The sequence below is a fragment of the Aphidius gifuensis genome, linkage group LG6 (assembly GCF_014905175.1).
Source record: "Aphidius gifuensis isolate YNYX2018 linkage group LG6, ASM1490517v1, whole genome shotgun sequence".
NCBI lineage: Eukaryota > Metazoa > Arthropoda > Insecta > Hymenoptera > Braconidae > Aphidius > Aphidius gifuensis.
The window spans coordinates 14,258,784-14,279,497 of NC_057793.1; the positions used below are offsets into that span (position 1 = coordinate 14,258,784).

Below are 20,714 nucleotides of genomic sequence, written 5' to 3' on the forward strand. Positions count from 1 at the left end.
AATTTTACAATTTTAAAAAATGAAACACAAGCTTAACCATATAATTTATAAATTTACATTTTTTTTTGTTCTGTAGCACGTTTGCTTGAAAAAAAAGTCGATTTTACTTCTATTCGGTACAATATATGTTACCCGTTTTTTCTTTAAAATACGATTTACCTGGTAAAAAAGTAAAATTTATATATTATCGAAATAAAATGCATCTCGCTAATTTTATGAAGAAATTTTACTCTTTTTTTATACATATTTCTTTAAACGACATTTACATAAAAGAAATGTCAATTTCACATTTCTTTTGGTGAGAAGTTCATTTACTAATTTTCTGAGCAAATATTAACCTTTTTTGTAAATAGATTCTGCACACACATTGACCCGAGAAAAAAGTAAATCTTACAATTCCTTTTAGCAGAAATCAGGAAGTCCTCAGTTCAATCCTGTTGAAAGACTTTTTTGTATTTTGCTTTTCTAACTGTTTCTGAAATTGATTATTCTATTTATACAACATATAAAGACGAAGCAATTAATTTTAATAAATTAGAATATACTACATTTATTTTATTTTTGTTGAATGAATTATAATACCAAGAAAAAGCAGTAGCTAAGAAAAAGATAAAGCTAAGGAATTTATATTGCCGAAAAAATTATGTGGTAAGCAACATTAATTTCTTAGCTTCTTTTTTTCCTTACCCACTGCTTTTCCTTGGTATTATAGTTTATTCCATCTTATTAGACTATTTTTGGAGTCAACCAGAGGTCTTATTGGTCGGCCACCATACCGACTTTGCAATAATAAAAAAAAATTAGCGTGTTGCGAGTACGCGCGGGGGAAGTGAAACTTCTTTCAGAGTAATGTCACGCTGAATATTAATAATAATAACAATAATAATATTAATACTGACAATAATATTCAAATATAAATATTATTAGTTAATAATAATTATTAGTATTTATATTTCGAATATTATTATTATAAATTTTATTATTTATATCGTCACATTAATGGAAAAAGGGCGTAAGTGCCATTTTTAGGAATTTTTTTTTTCTAAAAGAAAAAGGGCGTGAGTGCGAATTTATAAATTTTCTAGCAGGGCCTCGAATTTTTTTGCTACCCTCCGTAAAGAAGTTTCACTTCAAAAAAAGGTTAACATGAAATTCTTTTTTTAATAATTAAAAAATTAAGTCATAAATACCTTTAAAACATTCATATAATTTTGGGAAATCAAAACTGGAAATTCGTTTTCCTTCTAATGATCTGACTGCTGTGTATTTTACTGCTATGTCTTTCGTTAAAAAACTGCTAATTACATTTTTAGCACTTAATTTGATGCTATTATCATTTAATTTTGTCATATAATTGACCTGGCAAATAGAAAAAAAGCAATTAAAAATGGATCACGTATATTAAATAAAAATATTAGACTTTTTTAATACTTACGATTCCATCATTGAATGTACTATCGTCCAAAAGTTCTTCAAATCTTTTTAATATCAATTCAGTATTCATTAGAAGAGATATTTCGTATTTATTTTTTATGTATGAAAGTGTTGATTTCAACATAGTAGTTGGATCTTTCAATGTACCATTTTTTATTCCTGATAGTTCTCCTTGCAGATATGTAGTTGTGCATTCAAGATCAGCACATCTATCAGTCAAGTACTTGACTGCTTTTACCACTGAGTTTTGACTTTCTAGCATGTTCACTATCATGTTATGAAGTTGGTGGATTTGCTTACTCATTTCATCAATTTTTTTAATAACATTTTTCTTTTCATGGTCTTGGTTGCTTGCTAATCCAACTTCAGATAAAAAAACGTCCTCTGCTCAACTATCAGTTACAATATAATCTTATTATCAATTGATCTAAATTAATTAATGCAGAGACAACGTTATCTCTTGTTGGAGTATAATCGTTTATGGCATCATTATGTTCATCATGTTTTTTATTAGTGACTGAATTTTGAATTGAGCCCACCTCTAATTAATCTGTTGATGAATCAGTCGTATCATTTTTTTGTTTCATCAAGAAAAGTCTCATATTACTATTAAGTCGGACAACTTGACCTTCAGGATCACCATCATCAGTGAATGCATAAGGCTTTTTTTCTAAATCCTTTATTTTAGTTTCTGCGCTAGAGTGGGTGTCTGATAAAAAAAAATCACCAATTAGATACAATAGTCAATAATATATTTAATGATAGTTAAAATGATGCACTTACTTACTTACTTGCAGCATATATTTTTCATTCCCGTTTTGGTGGTCCTTTTCGTTTAACCATTGACTGAAGGTCAATCTTCTCTTTGTTTGTTTTGGTAGGAGGATAATAACATTTTATTTGCTTTGGTTTAACAAGAAACCATCCTCAAGGAATGATATCAATGCTTTTTTTGAAAGATCGACCTTAAGTCATAAATCTAACATTTTGATAATGTTTCACTTGCACTGCTTCCATTTTACAGAAATATATATTTTTTTTATTATCTCAATAAATATATATTGCACTATCAAATTATAATTATAGTTGGAAGCACTATCGGTTATGTTTTTGAATACATGTGAATTCCAACGTGCACGCGTGCAGTGTACGACGCCATATCGCATATCAATGCGCATGTGCTAGAAATTGATTCCAGTTTTGTTGCGTCCAACAAGAGGTCTCTAGTTTTCTTGGTTGCATCAGATTTCAATGTATATATCCATCATACAAAACGTTTGGTATAATAAAATTCAAAACGAACATGTTAGATTGAATTTTTAAAGTATGAAAAATTATATTTAATAAAAAGTAAGTAGCTTTTTCAATTATATAAAGTGTTATTATTTTTTAGTGTATGGAGAATGACAATTTTATACAATTTAAAACTATTTTTTTTTTCAGATATTAATGAAGTTTTTCTAAAATTAACTACAAATTTGTTAATTGAAATGGATGAAGACAGTGATAGAATAGTACCACCAAGTCCAATTAAGAAAAAATCAAAAGTTGCTGTCTCAAAATATCTTGCTTCATCGAAAAAAAAATCGAATCATCACCAAAACGACGTTGATGAAACCTATTGCATCTGGGCTGTAGAAAAAGAAACAAGTTGTTCTTCAAATGAACTCCTTGATAAGACAGAAAAGACAGATGAAAATAGTACTGTTCACTCGTTTCACCACAATAATTAACAAAAAACTAATGTTAAAATTGACGAAAATACATCTGTCCATGAAGACATTGACCACGATTCTGATGCCTACTCTGGTTGACGCATAAAACAGTCTAATAAGATGGAATAAACTATAATACCAAGGAAAAGCAGTGGGTAAGGAAAAAAGAAGCTAAGAAATTAATGTTGCTTACCACATAATTTTTTCGGCAATATAAATTCCTTAGCTTTATCTTTTTCTTAGCTACTGCTTTTTCTTGGTATTATAATTCATTCAACAAAAATAAAATAAATGTAGTATATTCTAATTTATTAAAATTAATTGCTTCGTCTTTATATGATGTATAAATAGAATAATCAATTTCAGAAACAGTTAGAAAAGCAAAATACAAAAAAGTCTTTCAACAGGATTGAACTGAGGACTTCCTGATTTCTGCTAAAAGGAATTGTAAGATTTACTTTTTTCTCGGGTCAATGTGTGTGCAGAATCTATTTACAAAAAAGGTTAATATTTGCTCAGAAAATTAGTAAATGAACTTCTCACCAAAAGAAATGTGAAATTGACATTTCTTTTATGTAAATGTCGTTTAAAAAATATGTATAAAAAAGTAAAATTTCTTCATAAAATTAGCGAGATGCATTTTATTTCGATAATATATAAATTTTACTTTTTACCAGGTAAATCGTATTTTAAGAGAAAACGGAACATATATTATATTGTATAGAAGTAAAATCGACTTAAGCAAACGTGCTACACAACACAAAAATGTAAATTTATAAATTATATGGTTAAGCTTGTGTTTCATTTTTTAAAATTGTAAAATTCATATTGGAAAAATATAAAAACACGTCTTCTTTTTTTCCATTTTACTTACAGATAATTTTCTCTTTATTTTGTTATTAGATTCCTTTTTTTTTCACCTATCCAATAAATATTAATTTTACCATTTTTTAAAAATAAATTTCACTTCATATTTTTCTTTTTTAAGGCAATGATGTAGCCAGATGAATTAATTAATAGTCTAGAATAATTCTACATCCATTTAACACAATAATTTTATTTTAATATTGAAAATAATGCTGTAAAATTAATGGAGACTACGAATTAATTCATTTGGCGTTTCTTTAGAATTATTTGCCATAATTAATTAATTAAAAAGCTATTGGCAAATTTTTCTAAGGAAAAGATGTAGCTAAATAAATAAATTTGTAGTGTAAGTTAATTCCTCAATTGTTTTCTACAATTATTTCAATTTATTATAGAGAATAATGCTGAAGAAATGATTAAGACTACGAATTATTTTATTTGTTTTAATTAATTTTTGCTTCAATTTTCGCCTCAGAATATAAATCAAACTAAATTTTAAGCGGAAAAATGTAAAACTTAGATTTTTTTCAAGTAATTGTGTGTTGAAAAACTATATAAAAAAAAATAAATCTTACGCCAAAAATAAGTAAAATAAACTTTAATTTAGAAAAAATGTAAAACTTACATTTTTTTCAAGTAAATGTGTGTTGAAAAAATTTGTATGAAAAAAAAATAAAATTTACTCATAAAATTAACAAGATGCATTTTTTTTTATAAAAAAGGACAAGACACTTTCAGTTAACCTCACGTGGCAACGTTTATTCGTCATTCTATTGGCTGACGCTGTCGACACATCCATTTTCATTAGTTCTCACACACATACATACACGTTATACGTTCGATACATTCAATAAATCGATATACATATTTAAAATAGTGGCTCAGTTAATTTAATAGTTATGAACACTATTGTACTGTCAACTAAATAATACCTTGCCTCATTGTCACAGCTGCAATAATGTTAATTTTATTTATTTATGAAATATTTTCAATAAAAGTGCCATTGGTGTATGTTATTAAAACATTAACCAGATGCAACAATTAAATCAATGTCGAGTGTCATTGTATTCGGTGTTAACATGTTGTTCCAACTATTAATACATCAACAACAGCATATACAACATAAAAATGGTCAAAACTTAATTGAAAATATTATTAAATCAAATACATTTGATAAATAATTTAGTGAACTTAAAGCAACGTTTGGTATGCCTATCAGTAATGCCATCAGTTGATAAAAATGTAAGATAGGTTATAATTTGTCGGAAAACGTAAATGAAAAAGTAATAAATATTTACACACATACATTGAGTAAAATGGAGCCAAAATAATGGGGCCAAAATAAAATACATGTAAATTTTTTTTTTTAAATACAAATGTCCAAGAAAAAGCAGTAGCTAAGGAAAGAATGTAGCTAAGGAATTAAGGTTGCCGAAAAATTATATTTTAAGCAACATTATTTCCTTCAAACATAATTATATAATATGAATAATACAAACATGAATAATAATAATAATAATAATAATCTAATCATTATATAGAATATACTTATATTCTGAATAACAAAACAAAAAAAGCTTCATAGTTTTAATAATACTTGTGACGTGATTAAATTACCTGATTAATATAATTAATATTTTTTTTCCCTAAAAAATTTTCCGTGTATATTTTTTATTTATTTTTAAATTTATTTGCAACAAAGAAAAAGTAAGCATTTTATTTTTTAACTTTGGTTTTGACAATTATTTTTTGAGAATAAAAGACCTCGTTTCTTGAAGTAGAATAAAAAACTTCGCTCGTTCATATCGCGCTCGTGGCTACGTCGGTTAAGGCATAGGTTTAGTATCGGTTAGAGTTTTAGGGTCATGAGTTCGAATACTCGGTTAGACAGGCAAAAAAAAAAAAAAAAAAAAAATCTCAAGGCAAAATACACTTCAGATTAATTACTTTGAAAAAATATTTTTTTATAATTTTTTTGTTTTTTCAAATTTTTTAATTATTCAAGAAAAATAATTCATTAATGGTGGCATCACTAGAGCCCTATACTTCGATCGGAAAGACGATTACTACCGATCGGTTAAGAGACAACTTAAGATCTAATGAAAGAGCGATTTCTCTTTATTTTTATTGTAAATAAACATTACTGTTTACAATGAATTATCATAATTATTATCTTTTTCTATTAACAACAATATATTAATAAAGCATATGAATTTTGTTTATATGCGACAAGTGTCTAATAATGAATTATTATTAATTATCAATTAATTAAATTGATTATATTGATATTATTATATTAATATATTGAATCATTGATTCTTTTTCGTATCCAAAATTTGCAAGACACTAAATTCTGTGTTTTCCAATTGATTACCAATAATTATACTGAGCCATTGATTCTTGTTCGAATCTTAAATTTACCAGACTCTAAATTCTGTGTTTTCCACAGTTATTATTTATTAATAAAAATTATATTGAGTCATTGATTCTTGTTCGAATCTTAAATTTACCAGACTCTAAATTCTGTTTTTTTCCACAGTTATTATTGATTACCAATAATTATATTGATTCATTGATTCTTTTTCGAATCTCAAATATAACGACATGCCTAATTCTGTGTTTACCACAGTTATTATTTATCAATAATAATTATAACAATAATAATGTCAATCTATCAACTCATAGACTGACGTTATTTTGAATTTTTTTTTTTTTACAAACTCATTATACTTCTAATGAATTGATGTTTCTTCACGTAACTTAGTTTCTAATCCTTTGATATGATATATACATGAATGTTTTGTTATATTTTCAATATTTTCAGTACAATTATTATAACTAAAATTACCAGTAGCTTTTAATATTAATAATTCTTTTAATTTATTAATATTTTCAATGATAAGTTTTGATCCTTTTAATGTTGTATATGCTGTTGTGGATGTACTGATAATTGAATAACAACATGTTGACACCAAATACAATGACACAATAATAATGATACTTCAGGTTGATTTAATTGTTGCTTCAGGTTGACGTTTTAAATATATACACTGAAAAAACGTTCCCGCCGCAGGCACGGTCTATTAGACCGGTAATGGTAGACCGCTACAGTAGCAGGATGTCCATGTAAATCCACAGTAAGCACCCGTATATTCTCTGTAAACTGTACTGCTGTGAGAGCAGTACAAAGCACTGCTGTGGCAACTGAATGCGCGCATCTGTATGCGTGGTCATATACGGTTCACGACTTTGACATCACTTATAGGTTAGGATTGAAATTTAGCATTTTATTAAATGTTCAATTAAAAATTTCTTTCAATGTTAAATTAAAAAATTTTTTTTTATGTTAAAAATTAAATTTTTTACATTTTTAATTTACTGTGTATTATTATTTTTATGTTATCATCATAGTTAATGCAATTTCTTCGTTTATTCAATAAGTAAACTTATTATTATTACACGGTAAATTAAAAATGTAAATTTTTTTTTTTTCAATTCTATATTCAAATAAAATCAATTTTTTTCAAATTCTTTATACATATTTTTTTACAATATACAAGATTTTAAAATCAATTCATATTCAATAATAATATTAATATATAATTATATTTATTAATAATTAATATTAATAATATACATATATACATCATTTAATTTATCGAATGAGTCTTTACGTGTCATACAGCTATTCTTTGTACTGCTAATACGCCTGAACTCATCGACAGTAAAATGTTCGGCTGCAGCAGCAGTGCTGTACTGCTGTGAGAGCAGTACAGAAATTCCAAGTTGGGTGTACTGCTCTCACAGCAGTACAGCGCTTCGCAGTCTACTTTACTGCTACGGCAGCAGGAACGTACCGTGCCTGCAGCGGGAACGTTTTTTCAGTGTACTCCAATGACGCTTTTATTATTAATAAATTCTTATTTTATATCAAGAAATTATTGCTTTTATTTTTTTTATTATATTGGAGAAGTATAAGCATATGTATCTCTGCTTGGTGCAGTGTTGTGTCAGTTACACGGCCATCTTGACAGGTTGAAAAGAGACAGAATTACCCAATCACGCATGCGCGACAAAATAAAACTCATTGTGGTAATTTCTCATTTTTACTCAACTCTTTTTTTTCATAATTCGAAAATTTTTTTAAACGTCAATTTAAAAAAAAAACTCAACAATTTACACAAGCTGTCCTGTAAAGTCTGTATACTTTTCTATACAAAAAAATACTATATATTAATTTTTTCTATATAAATTAAATGGGCTTTGCCGGTAAAGAAGGGTAACTTGTGTAAATTTTTAAGTTTTTTTATTAAATAACGTTTAACAAAATTTTCGAATTTTGAAAAAAAAAGTCGGATGCCCTCGAGGGTACCGAAATACATTTGCAGCTAAATTTTTAGAATTTTTGTACAAGTAGTTTTTGAAAAAAGTTGTTTTGAAAATTTTTTTAAATTACCAACTTCGAAAAAAATTTTCGAATTTAAAAAAAAAAAAAGTTGGATGCCCTTGGGGACAGCTAAGGCAATATACCAGTAAATTTTTAAAATTATTATACACGTAGTTTTTGAAAAAAGTTGTTTTGAAAATTTTCAAAAAAATATTAACTTAAAAAAAAATTTCCGAATTTCGAAAAACAAAGAGTTGGATGCCCTCGAGGGTACTTAAATACATTTGCAGCTCGATTTCTAGAATTTTCTAACACGTAGTTTTTGAAAATTGTAGTTATGGTAATGCAGAATCGGGTTTCATGTCGCCTTAAACCAAAACTTTTCTTTCATATTTCAAATGTTTTTTTTTTCAAGAACAAAATTTCTTCTCCAGAGGAATTTTTTTTTTCAGTGTATGTAAACCGTATTGTAAAGAAAAACAAACTGATAATTAAAAAATAGTATAGTAGTAAAAATTTTTTTAACGACAAGTGTAAATATGTATTCTGCCTTTATTCTTATGTGTTGAAATTGTCAACTTTGACATCCATTATCAAAAAAAAAAAACTAGCATGAAAATTTTAAAAAAATTCACTTTTATTTGCTACCAAAAAATCGAAAATTGAATAACGGGAAATTTACTTAACTTTCAACCTCAAGTTTGGAATATGAATATTATTTGGAGCTAGCAAGTCTTTAATTTTTTTAAACAAATGATAACATCTCTGAAATTGTAAAAATCAGCTAGTAATAATAGAAAATCTTGAAAAGTTATATGCATAATAGTTATGATTGATATTTTACTTGTAAAGTAAAATAAAATTACTTCCAGTTTCCATTGAAGTTCTAAAGAAAATGAGCTTGTAATACATCACTCAATTGACGGGTAAAATTTGTTTTGTAATATTCACTGTAAAAATCTGGTCAGTCAACGATAGTTTTCTGGTGCTGTGGCACCATAATAAAATTTTTGTTAGAGATAACTCAATAAAAGTACCGACGATTCGTGATGATTATCATTAATTCTCTCGTAATACTTATACCTTAGTCTCTCAAGACTCATCACAAGTAAACATTAAGATCTAAATATCACATATAACAACAGATTTAATCGTTTAGGTTTAATTAATAAACTAATTTATCAATGAATGAAATTAATCAAAAAATACCTTTAATTCGACAGATATTCAATTTTTTGTTTTACTTTTTTCCATCGACTGAATTTCATTCACGATTATTATTCGTCAAAAAAATTAATCTATAGATTTATAGTTTACTATAGTGGTTCTTTTATACTTGGGCTTCACAGAATCTAGAAGAATATTGTGAATTTTCGAAATAGTTTTTTTTCACTTATGTTCATTGAATTTTTCCCATTGACCTTTTTCATTTTTCAGAAATACAATTTTAATTTCATACATGTATAATCACAATTTTTTTTTTAATGTCAAATTTTTTTTCAAATTTTTTACAGTAAATTTTCATTTATTCGTTATATTTGAAATATTCTATTTAAATTATTCTATTACTAGTGTACCGAAAAGAAAAAGAATGTTATGATATTACGCTCTCTGGGAAAAATGTAAATTGTTTAGAACATACATGACGATTCATTGACTGATTGAGATAAATGGTTTTATCCTAGTGCACCAAAAGTATGGATACTTCATATGACAACTATATTTCTTTAAAAAAGAAAGCAGTATGATACAGATCTCCACAGCCAACGTTTTTCTTACTGTTGAAAGAATTATAAATATACAAAAGTGAATAAAAAATATCAAGGTAAACAGGCATACATAAATTTATCGATGATTTGTTTTAAGTCTTATATAGATACTAACAAAAATAAGAAAAAAAATTAAAAGAACTAACAATATTTCAGGATCACATAAAATAGCCACATATTCTACAGAATTGTATACGTTTATTAATCTTTGATTTGGTTTTTGGAAATTAATGTATATAGATCGTCATTTGAACTATATGTTTGTTCGTAAATGCCTCGAAAATTTTACACGCAGCCGAAATAATATCAGACTACTGATAAGGTCATGTCTCGGACACCGGGGCATTTACCTCGTCATCACAATATATATCGCACACGTCGATAGAAGATGCAAGGCACACTCCCTTGCTTCTTTACTCATTCCCGACAAAACGCACACACACACACACACACAGTTCAACGACATCTCTTTCCAATCTACCTTGAGATTTGATTAATCCGATTATCCACATGTGTACGGTCCTTATATCCAAGCTACAATAATGAACTTGAATCAGCTACAAAAATAGATTAAGTGGATATTCTACTATTTACTCATCATCACTACATCTAATAGTATAAAAATGTAATATTATTTTATAATATAATTCGTAATTTTAAGTTAAACTTGTAATAATTATATAATTTCTAGAATATAGAACAGTCAAGCGTTGATGAGAAGGAATTCACATGGACCTCGCTCAGTTTAATATGTCCGTCTATGACAAAGAAGACATCGAAAAGAGAGAGCGTAAGTTCATTTTGAATCGTCCTGTAGACTGGGTTTTTGTGTGAGGTAGGTTAGTAAATCAACATGGACGTTATCATAATACACAGTTATATCAGAGCGTTCAGCATATATGAAATCGAAGAAAACTCATATGATTTGTGGAATCCAAATATCTCTATACGACTATATTATTGATCGTTTTTATACAAAATAGAAAACGACCGGGAAGGGTCCGAAAAAACAATGATATTTCAGAAATAAATTTGAGACATAAATTGTGTTGTTATGGAGAGTTAAAAAAAGTTTGTATACTGCACTTGAGGTGAGGGGCTTAAGTTTCGTCGTGACGACTCATATTTCGAGTGGGGAAGTTCCTCCTCTCGACCCTCAGGACAGACCGACGAACTCTTATTCCCCTCCCCACATACCCCTTGCTTACCAAGCAGTGGTTCGGTCGAGTCGACTCGTTAGCACCGATTCAAGTCGAAGTGAGTTTGGGACGCCCGCCATACCCGAATACGAATTTCATCTGTGATGCGAGTGCAAGTACATCTAATCATCCGTCCACGCACTTCGCGAGTGCATTTTCGTTGGTGTTCTGAAATTTATTTATGACATATGATTCAAAACGGAATAATTTTCTACTTACTCAAGTGTCCATTATCATCACCCTCATGTTTATTTTAAAAAACAATGAATTTTATTTAATTATTTTTTTAAATTAAAAAAAAATGTAATTACAATCATAATAAATGTGTATTTTAATTTCTAAGAATTTTAATCGGACTGAATGGTAAGTGATTAACATTTAATAAACATTTATATTCTTCATCTTGGTTTTTTTTAGATTCATACTTGCAAGATAATTATTCTAAATCATATTATTGTCTTTGGACATAATGTACATGTATATACATCTTTTGTTTATATATATAATTTAATTTAAGTTTAAGGACGCATCGCATAAACGTTGATGATAATGTTTGATGATGTTTTCCTAATGCTTGTAATAACCGATAAATTTATAAAACATGACGGATAAATTCACATACATATACATGTATAAACTGCAGTCCTAATGAAAAGGGGACTTTCATGTATATGAATTGATGTTGGTGTAATTTACATGTGTATTATATACATAAAAAATGAAAGCAGAGAAGGGTGAAAGAAAGAAATGCATGATCGCGTAGCAGCATATAGGGATAGGTCGTGGTTGGCTTCAGCAATTCGATTTCGTGGACACAGAATTTGCTTTGTTTCATTCAGTATGTATATACGTAATCACTCTGAAAGTGTGTATAGCATGCTTGACTGTCTGTAAATCAATTATATACTGTATAGTTGGTTTTGATATTTTTCTCAATTTTACATAAATCAATCTTTTGTAACGATCGTTGAAACAAAAATTTGATATTAAATAATATACATATTGTTCTGAACTGTTGAAGTTTGTGGATGAAAGAACTAACTTCTTTAGAACACGTTAGCCATAAGAAGAAACGTTTTAATTTAACGAAACTATTTATTCATGATACTATTTTCGAGACAAAAGCATTTCTCATAAAATTTTCATATTTCCTTAGAATTGTCGTCGCAATAAAACGAAAAGATGCAACTAATCGTGATGACCATACTTTATATCAAAAGCATGTACATTATTTTTTTTTTCTAGTCGTTTGGAAGCCATCATGAATTGAAAGAAAGGCGCGTCCGTTTCGTATTTTTGGTTGACCGTGGCCCTGCCCTCAACCATTATAGTCGTGCGCAAGTTTGCATTGTATTAGTATATATATATATATATAAATATATATATTTATATTGAAAGTTGTATATATATATATTGTATATGTACAATATATACAACTGATGTAGCCGTCGGCAATGGGACTCAACCGACCGTTGGCTTGGTAAAACATGAAAAATGGTGGGGATAACGAATTTCATGTTGCAAACAAGAGTTTAGGTAGGGGGTTAGTGATGCGAGTTGCTTTTTATTCGACATTACTCTACGTTAACCCAGGTCAGTGTGAATGGATGAAAGAAACGTATAATGGTAAGCGAATGGTATATATATATATGTAAAAATTAAAAACTGATAGAAATATCAGGTTTTCAGTCCAACGTCTTTAATTAACTCTGAATTTTTATGTATATACGTCATTTCGAAAAACGTCTCCCAAACTATTCTGATGAAAACCTCTCAAAAATTTCTGATGGTGAACAATCATCAATATATGTTGATTAATATATATACGTACTAAATAATAAAACAGCTTCGGAGTAGTTTTCCTATACGGAGTATATATACACTTGACATTACACTGTCAAAGAGAAGTTGTTTCATTTAGGTTACGAAAGGTTAATTTTTGAAAATGTCATGCTGAAACAAATTGTTGTTCATCGACAACCAGAAAAAAACTTGATTGAAATAATAATACATGTAGTTATAAAAATGATGCAAATTTAAATTGAGAATATCAGTTTTTCAATCTAAATGTAATACGTTTTTAACGTGATTACTTGAAACGAAAACTTTTTCAAGGCAAACGACGTTTTTTTTATAACAAAAGGAAAATTTTTCCTTCCAGTACGGAGTATTCTCGAATCAAACGACATTAGATTCAGTGTGAATATTTTGTTTAATTAAAAACAAAAAAGTGACTTCAATTAAAAAAAGAAACATTTTTTAATTGAATGGCATTATATTCAGCGGGAATCTTAGATAAAAAAAAAAAATTAGTCTACTATTATGCTATTCGACTGTTCTTATAGACATCACCCCAGTGCTTCCATTTTTTCCCAAGCAACCGAGCAATATAAGACAGTTGCCTTCTCAGACTTTTGCGTCAAGTTCACTCATTGACTTAATAAAAGCCGGAAAAACTTTGGCTGATTTTTATAACGCCACTAGGAAGCAAACTACAGCTGCATATTGATATTGCGAATAAAATTTAAAATAATAAACACGTTATTTACTGACAATAATATGACTTCATTTGATCTTTTTGTGAAATTAAAAGTTATTGCATCAACATGAGTGTAATAAACAATTGAAGGCCGCATGACGTTTCTTTAAAAACTCTTGTGTCTTGATTCAAGAATATTTTTTAGTCAAAAAAGTTGCTTTTTCTTTGTTGTTTGAGAAGAAAAATACTTACACTGAATATGCCGTTTTGTTCAAGAATATTTCATATTAGAAAGGAACATTTTCTTTTCGTCACGAAAAAAAGTCGTTTGCCTTCTAGGAGTTTTTATTTCAAGCTAAGTGGAGTTGTATTATACTTACGCTTAATAAATATTGGGTTCAACTCGATAAACGAATATTCTTAATTTAATTTATAAAATAGTATAATTTTATTTTTTTGACTTTTTTTTTTTTTTTGTAATTAGTCTAAATTGTTTTTAAATATTTTGAATACGTCAATATTATATACTTTACAAAACTATATAGGTTAGTTACTATATCAAAGTGTATATATAGGTGAGGTTCAATTTCGATCTACCCTTTCACGAAAAGTCGTTAAATGTTAATTCACTATAAATTTGTACTTCTTCAAGCTATACAAAAATTTAAATGGCTCTCAATAATGAATTGGTCTTCAGTGGTTAAAAGGTTTATAGCTTTGAAAAATGCCCTGGTTATAATGATCTTCGTAATATTTGAATAAAAAATTTTCAAAAAACTTCGGTGAGTTTTAGGTTTCAATGAAAGTTCAAAACATAAACTAAAGGTATAAGTTTGTGCGGGAATGCAAAAAGAATTTAGTACATATGTAGAGTATGAAAAATTACTGAAGTTAATGGCACCGATACGGGGAAATTTACGGTTTTTACACACAACTCAATCCGTTTTAAACACACAATATAGCCATCGCATTTTCACCTTAAGTTTTTGAAAACACAAGCTTTAGAAAAAACAACAAGTGATCCTGACCAGAATTGAACCCTCAATCCTCCTAAAAAACTACATTTATATTTTTTCATGAAATTCGAAAAGAAATTCACACAAAAAATCAGGCCTTGATTAACGAATTTGATGAGATTGACATATTGATGACACCTAAATTTTGTCTTTGTCAAAGTTGTCTTGGAATGTATTGGGTTGGCTTTAAGAACTTCAAAAATAATTTTCCACTTTCTGTTAAGGTACAACCAGGGCAAAATAAGAGACATCTGGCGGATGTTTGTTAAAAACATTATATATTCATGAGTGCGAAAAGGATGAAAGATTAGAAAGAGAATACTGTTTCTCACTTCCACTCAAGTATTTAGACAAAGACAAAAATTTATTATCCTCTATTAATTAAAATTGAATATTAAAACCTATACTAAATTTGGGTGATGATTTTTCGTCTTTTTTTCTAGTTTTATCCTTTAGTTTTTGGTAAATATGGCATTATTTTTTCAAGTACTTCGATGGGGTATTATGAAAAGCCAAACATCATTTTCCATAAGAGCCTATGTTTAACCTCAAAAAAAAGGACCATCTTTAACAGTTAATTAATCAAAAAAACATCTTATAACAAAAAAACTGATTAAAGAAAAAGGTGTATCGTTATTTCAATTATCTACTCTATAAAATTCGTGAAATCGTCATTATTTTTAATTTTCCCTGGTTGTACCTTAAATTGATAACACCATTCCATAAATAACATACTTAATAATATAATAATTGTCGGAAAAATTTATTGTTCCAACGAAAAAAAAAATGAAAACTTTATTTTTTTGAGATTGGCAATGGCTCTCGGACAAATGTATTAGAGAAAGGCTTCCAATGTAAAACATAAGTATATATCAAAAAATTGACACGCTATCCACTACTGGTAATAGTGGTAATTTATAAAATATAAAAAAAATTCTTTCGGTGTAGGAATTGACGATGGGCATAAGTCCGGGGCAAGCCTGATTATCCTGCTCTAAAGCTCGAGTCAAGCCGAGGTGAAGCTGAAGATGTTCACTATATATTTGCCAATCTCAAGGTTCGATTTCAGATATGAAGCAAAATTTGGAAAAAAATATAATTGATTTATTTTTATTATTTAAAGTATTTAAAACCTTAAGTTTTTTGATTTGACAACTTGAATAAACGAAAATACACGAACCCGACGAGGACTCGAACCCGGAGCTCTTGGAACTCCAAGACACTTTTATATAAACTACCGTGGTATAATATAACTAAATAGTTAATTGAAATTGTTTTATGATAAAAAAAAATTCAAACGGGGCCAAATTTGGGAAAAGTTGATTTCAATTATTCATTTAACAAATTTAGAGATGCCGCGATAATCGATAATATCGCGACAAGACGATACGATAATGACGACAACGATACGATAATTCCATTTTTTATCGTATCGTCGTCACGACACGATACGATATTTGACTGACGATAACCGATAAAATTATCGCGTTATCGCGATAATATCGGAAAAAATCCATTTAAATTCAAGCTAAGATGTCTTAATTATAATAAGGAAAGAAAAATAAACACTTAAGTCCATAGACTTTAAATTTATATTAAACTCCACACCATATCATAATTGAAAAAAAAATAGACTATTGCAACATAAAAAAAAAAAAAAAAACTGATATTTTCGGTTTTTTCGGTGCCGAACTTTTGAAGTAAAAAAACACGTGGAATTAGCCACATTTGTCTGGGTTTCATATTACACTACAGTGTAAAAAATGTTTCTATAAGTTTAGATTATTTTTAGAATATATTATGTTCTAAAATTACAAACTTTTATTCTAAAGTCGGAAATTTGTGTGTTGCAATTATAATTCAGTATACTTGGTTGTAATATTCGTTTAAAAGTTTTTGATAATCGTATACTGTATTGTAAATTTATAATATCTACTATAATATATTATAATATCTAGTATTTCTAATTTTCTAACACTATACGGGATACGAAAATTCCTTATCTTGACAAAAGAAAAGCCGTATTATACGAGCTCATCGTGGTGCAGTGGATATCGTATCCGCTTTCCAATCTCCAAGTATGAGGTTCCATCCCGTGATAGGCATAAGGAAAAATTAGATTAGTAAGTTCTTCATAACCCGTAAAGGACAAAACAACATGGCCAAGCATTGGGCCAAGCCTGGCAAAATGTTGCCAAGTCTTGGCTGCCAGTCTTGGTCAGTGCTTGCACCAGGCTTGGGGGTTGACACCAATTTAAGCTTGGCTACCAATACTGGGCGGAGCATTGGCTGCCAATACTCGGCCAAGACTTCCAAAAATTTAATAATTTTATAAAAAAAAAAATTTTTTTAATTGTTTAAACAATTTAATTTTTTTATTTATATAATTAATAATTTATTTGACTGAAAAAACTACACCATAAATACTTGACATCACCAGGACTTGACCACGGGATTTTCTAGTTGAAACTCCAGAGCCTTACTTACTTAAGGGATTACCTCGGCCAAATTTTGGGGTATAGGAGAGGGGATAAAGCCTATGTTTAATACATTGGTTCGAGAGCCATTGCCAACCTCAAAAAGATAAATTTTTTATTTCTTTTTTGATAAAACAATAGTTTTTTGAAATAATTATTGTATAATAACCTAATATTATTAACCCCTGAAATATAATTGATCAACTTTTTATTCTTTTAAACATTTATTCAATAGTTAAAAAAAATGTGTAAATCGTGAAACACCGCAAAAAAAAAAAAAAACAGTTGGTTGTACTGAGAGTGCAGTTGTGTTAGTGTATGATATAGCTGCTGTGGCAGTAAGTATGTATCAATGTGGGATTTATTACTGGCGTTTTTGAACCTACGCGCCACAACATGGCGGATCACTATTCGGTGTTGCCAAGCGTACATTAGAATATAGTAGACGTCATATATACTGCTCGATTAAAATGAATTTTTTCATACTTTAATTATTAATTATAAAAAAACTAAGCTCCAAACCTCTTTAATTTTTTTTCCATACGTTTTGTTTTGTCTCACTTTATAACCCAATAGTTTTTTTTTCACGATGTCATTATTTCGATTAAAGATATCGGTATTTTAATGGACTTTTTTTTGACAAAAATCGTATTCTCCATAAGAGCCCATGTTAAAAGTTGTCAACTTTGAAAATTAATAAAAAAATACCGAGCTTTCAAACAATTACGAGAAAATTACATAAAATGTATCAGTGTTTCAAGAATCTACTGTAAAAATTTCAAAGCATTCTCATTATTAGTGACTGGCCGAGGTAATCCCTTAACCATAGCAGCAACAATTAGAGATGAAGAAAATTTGTTCTACTTGAATTTACATTATAATCATGGCAATCCAAGAATCAACCGACACTCGGCCGATATATAAATTTTATTTGTTTCATTAACCCCGGAATATATTTTAATAATTCATAAAAAAAAATTTTTTTTTCTTGAAACTTTCGTTATGTAAGAAAAAAATGAGTAGCTGTTATACACATATATATATAATTGAATAAAAATTTTTTAATATTATATACATAACAGCGGCTCTTAATATATATTCACATATGTCGAAAGAATAAAAAATAATCAATTTTGGTGACCCAAAGAACAATCGACACTCGGCCGACAAATGGCAAGTCAAGTTCACCAATTTTTAATGTGCCAACTCTTGGCTTAATTGTATATTCCCAGTCTTGGCCGCCCAATAATTAACCAAGACTTGGCCGATGAATGGTTGATCGATGGCTGGCCAGCCCTTAATGAGCCAAGCCTTGGCTTAATCATTTGTTTCCAGTCTTGGCCACCCAATAATGAACCAAGACTTGGCCGATGAACGGTTGATCAATAGCTGGCCAGCCCTTAGTGAGCCAAGCCTTGGCTTAATCATCTGTTTCGAGTCTTGGCCACCCATTAATTTACCAAGACTTGGCCGATAAATGGCTTGATAAGAGCTGGCCACCTCTTCTTCAACCAATAGTCGGCCAAGCATTGGAATACAAGCCTTGGTAAGCAAATAAACAGCCATGAGTCAGCCAAGCCTTGGCCCATGGATGGCGCACGATTGGCTGCCAAGCATTGGATGCCATTATTGGGACAAGACTTGGCCGTGTTGTGAGTCTTGGCAATTCCTACACGGGAATACGTAAAAACATTTAATATCTAAGTTGGTTCAATGAGGTTTTTCCATCATAACTAATTGATGTATCTTTTTTTTTTTTTTATCTTATAGATATTTCAAATTCAACACCCTCAAGTTTGGAATATTTGTATTAGAATTTTAGAACATCGGTTTTTGAAATTACAATACGGTATTCTAAAATAGTTTAGAACATCATGTTTTAAATTTCGTATACCGTATTTTAAAATTACAAAACCGGTGGCCCTCAAGTTTAAAACATCCGTATTATAATAATTTTCAAAAATTAGTTTTCTAAATTATAATATACAGGATTCTAAAATGGTTTATAATACCGTGTTTATAAATTACATTTAGAATATTTGTATTAGTACAATAAATGCTTATACATGTATTCTAAATTTCGGATTGAAATTTTTAACAGTGTATTTAAAATAAACTTAAAAGACATTGTACACAAATGTAAATGTTTCTAAAAATTTTTATCCTTTTTAAATAAGTACCATTTGTTTTAATTAAATTTTTAATTCGAAGATACCAAATTACCAACACTTTTCAAATAATTGACATTTCGAAATACAATTTAAAGTTACAAACAATAAATTATTGTTTTAATCAATAATTTAGTTTAATTTAAATAATTAAGTTTAATAAATTTGAAATAATTAAAAATTATTGAAAAAATTTCATTAAATTTAGTATTTTTACCAATAATTTTTGTTTTTCGAGAAGAGTTTAGTATTTATTTATAGTTTTCATTTATTTATTCCTAAAATTACTAAATATATATAAATTGTAAATTCGAAATAGAATCAGTATTGGAAGATTTAGCTGCAGTCATGCATTAATGTAAAATTTTATTTCTTGTACTTGGAATAATATTAGAAGAAAATGTTAATGGTTATGTTTTATTTTTTTTTAATCATCGTATATCAATTATTTAATATCAAAGAAAAAAATTTATTGTTTTATTATAATAAATTAATGCATGTAAAATTCCTTAGACATAAAATTGTTTTTAAAATATTTTATTTTTCATCATAAATAAAATAAAAGTATATAAAAACAATATAATTTCTTAGAAAATTGTTATTAAGACATTTTGAGTCTGGAGCAATAACTGATCGAAGAAGAAATATGTTCTAAAATAAATTAGTCAATTAAAAATACTCGTCGATAAAATTAAATACATTTTTCTCAAATAAACTTTTATATGATAATTAGTTTAATAAAATAAAAACGAAATTTTTTTTTAAAAAAATCTTTTTAATCATATTCGAGACATTAAATAATAAATAGATGTACTTATTATTATTATAATAATTATTTAATAATAAAAAATCATTTATTCATATTGTTTAATTTTTATTATATGATTATTTAATGTCGAGGAAAATTCAATTTCTAACTTTGAATGAAAGTCGGAAATTTAAATTATAACTTTCGAATATTTTGAGCTATATCAAGAATTTTTACATTTTCAGATATTTTTTAATTTTTCTAGTTAATTAATTTCAACAAATTGTATACTGTTTGTATTTATATGGATATATACAAAGCGCGAACATACGCGTTAGAGACTACATCACGCATACATACCTAACGGCATCGCAATTTGTTGTTAAATTAATAACTCAATAACATTTAATCTGAAAATTTATCTACTGATACTGCTCACAATAAAGCCGTGAAAT

At 28.1% G+C, this 20,714-nt stretch overlaps 2 protein-coding genes across 4 annotated transcripts in view; one reads left to right on the forward strand and one right to left on the reverse strand.

Moving 5' to 3' along the window:
* Positions 1 to 405: 405 nt before the first annotated feature.
* Positions 406 to 2,389, reverse strand: LOC122859565. Of its 3 annotated transcripts, none has more exons than XM_044163235.1 (4): positions 2,226 to 2,389; positions 1,436 to 2,143; positions 1,191 to 1,359; positions 406 to 475 (listed from the first exon to the last, which is right to left on the reverse strand). In XM_044163235.1, exons 2-4 carry the CDS (start codon positions 1,736 to 1,738, stop codon positions 429 to 431), a joined length of 519 nt encoding a protein of 172 aa, XP_044019170.1. In that variant the 5' UTR covers positions 1,739 to 2,143; positions 2,226 to 2,389; the 3' UTR covers positions 406 to 428. The 3 variants fall into 3 exon arrangements, with proteins under 3 accessions (XP_044019170.1, XP_044019168.1, XP_044019169.1); XM_044163233.1 differs by having other exon boundaries at positions 2,222 to 2,389; XM_044163234.1 differs by having other exon boundaries at positions 2,218 to 2,389.
* An 8,625-nt stretch (positions 2,390 to 11,014) lies between these two features.
* Positions 11,015 to 20,714, forward strand: part of LOC122859541 (mushroom body large-type Kenyon cell-specific protein 1) — a 119,655-nt gene continuing 109,955 nt past the window's right edge. The window contains exon 1 of the mRNA XM_044163190.1: positions 11,015 to 11,734. The gene's annotated coding sequence lies outside the window, so the exon portion shown is untranslated. The remainder of the gene's footprint in view (positions 11,735 to 20,714) is intronic.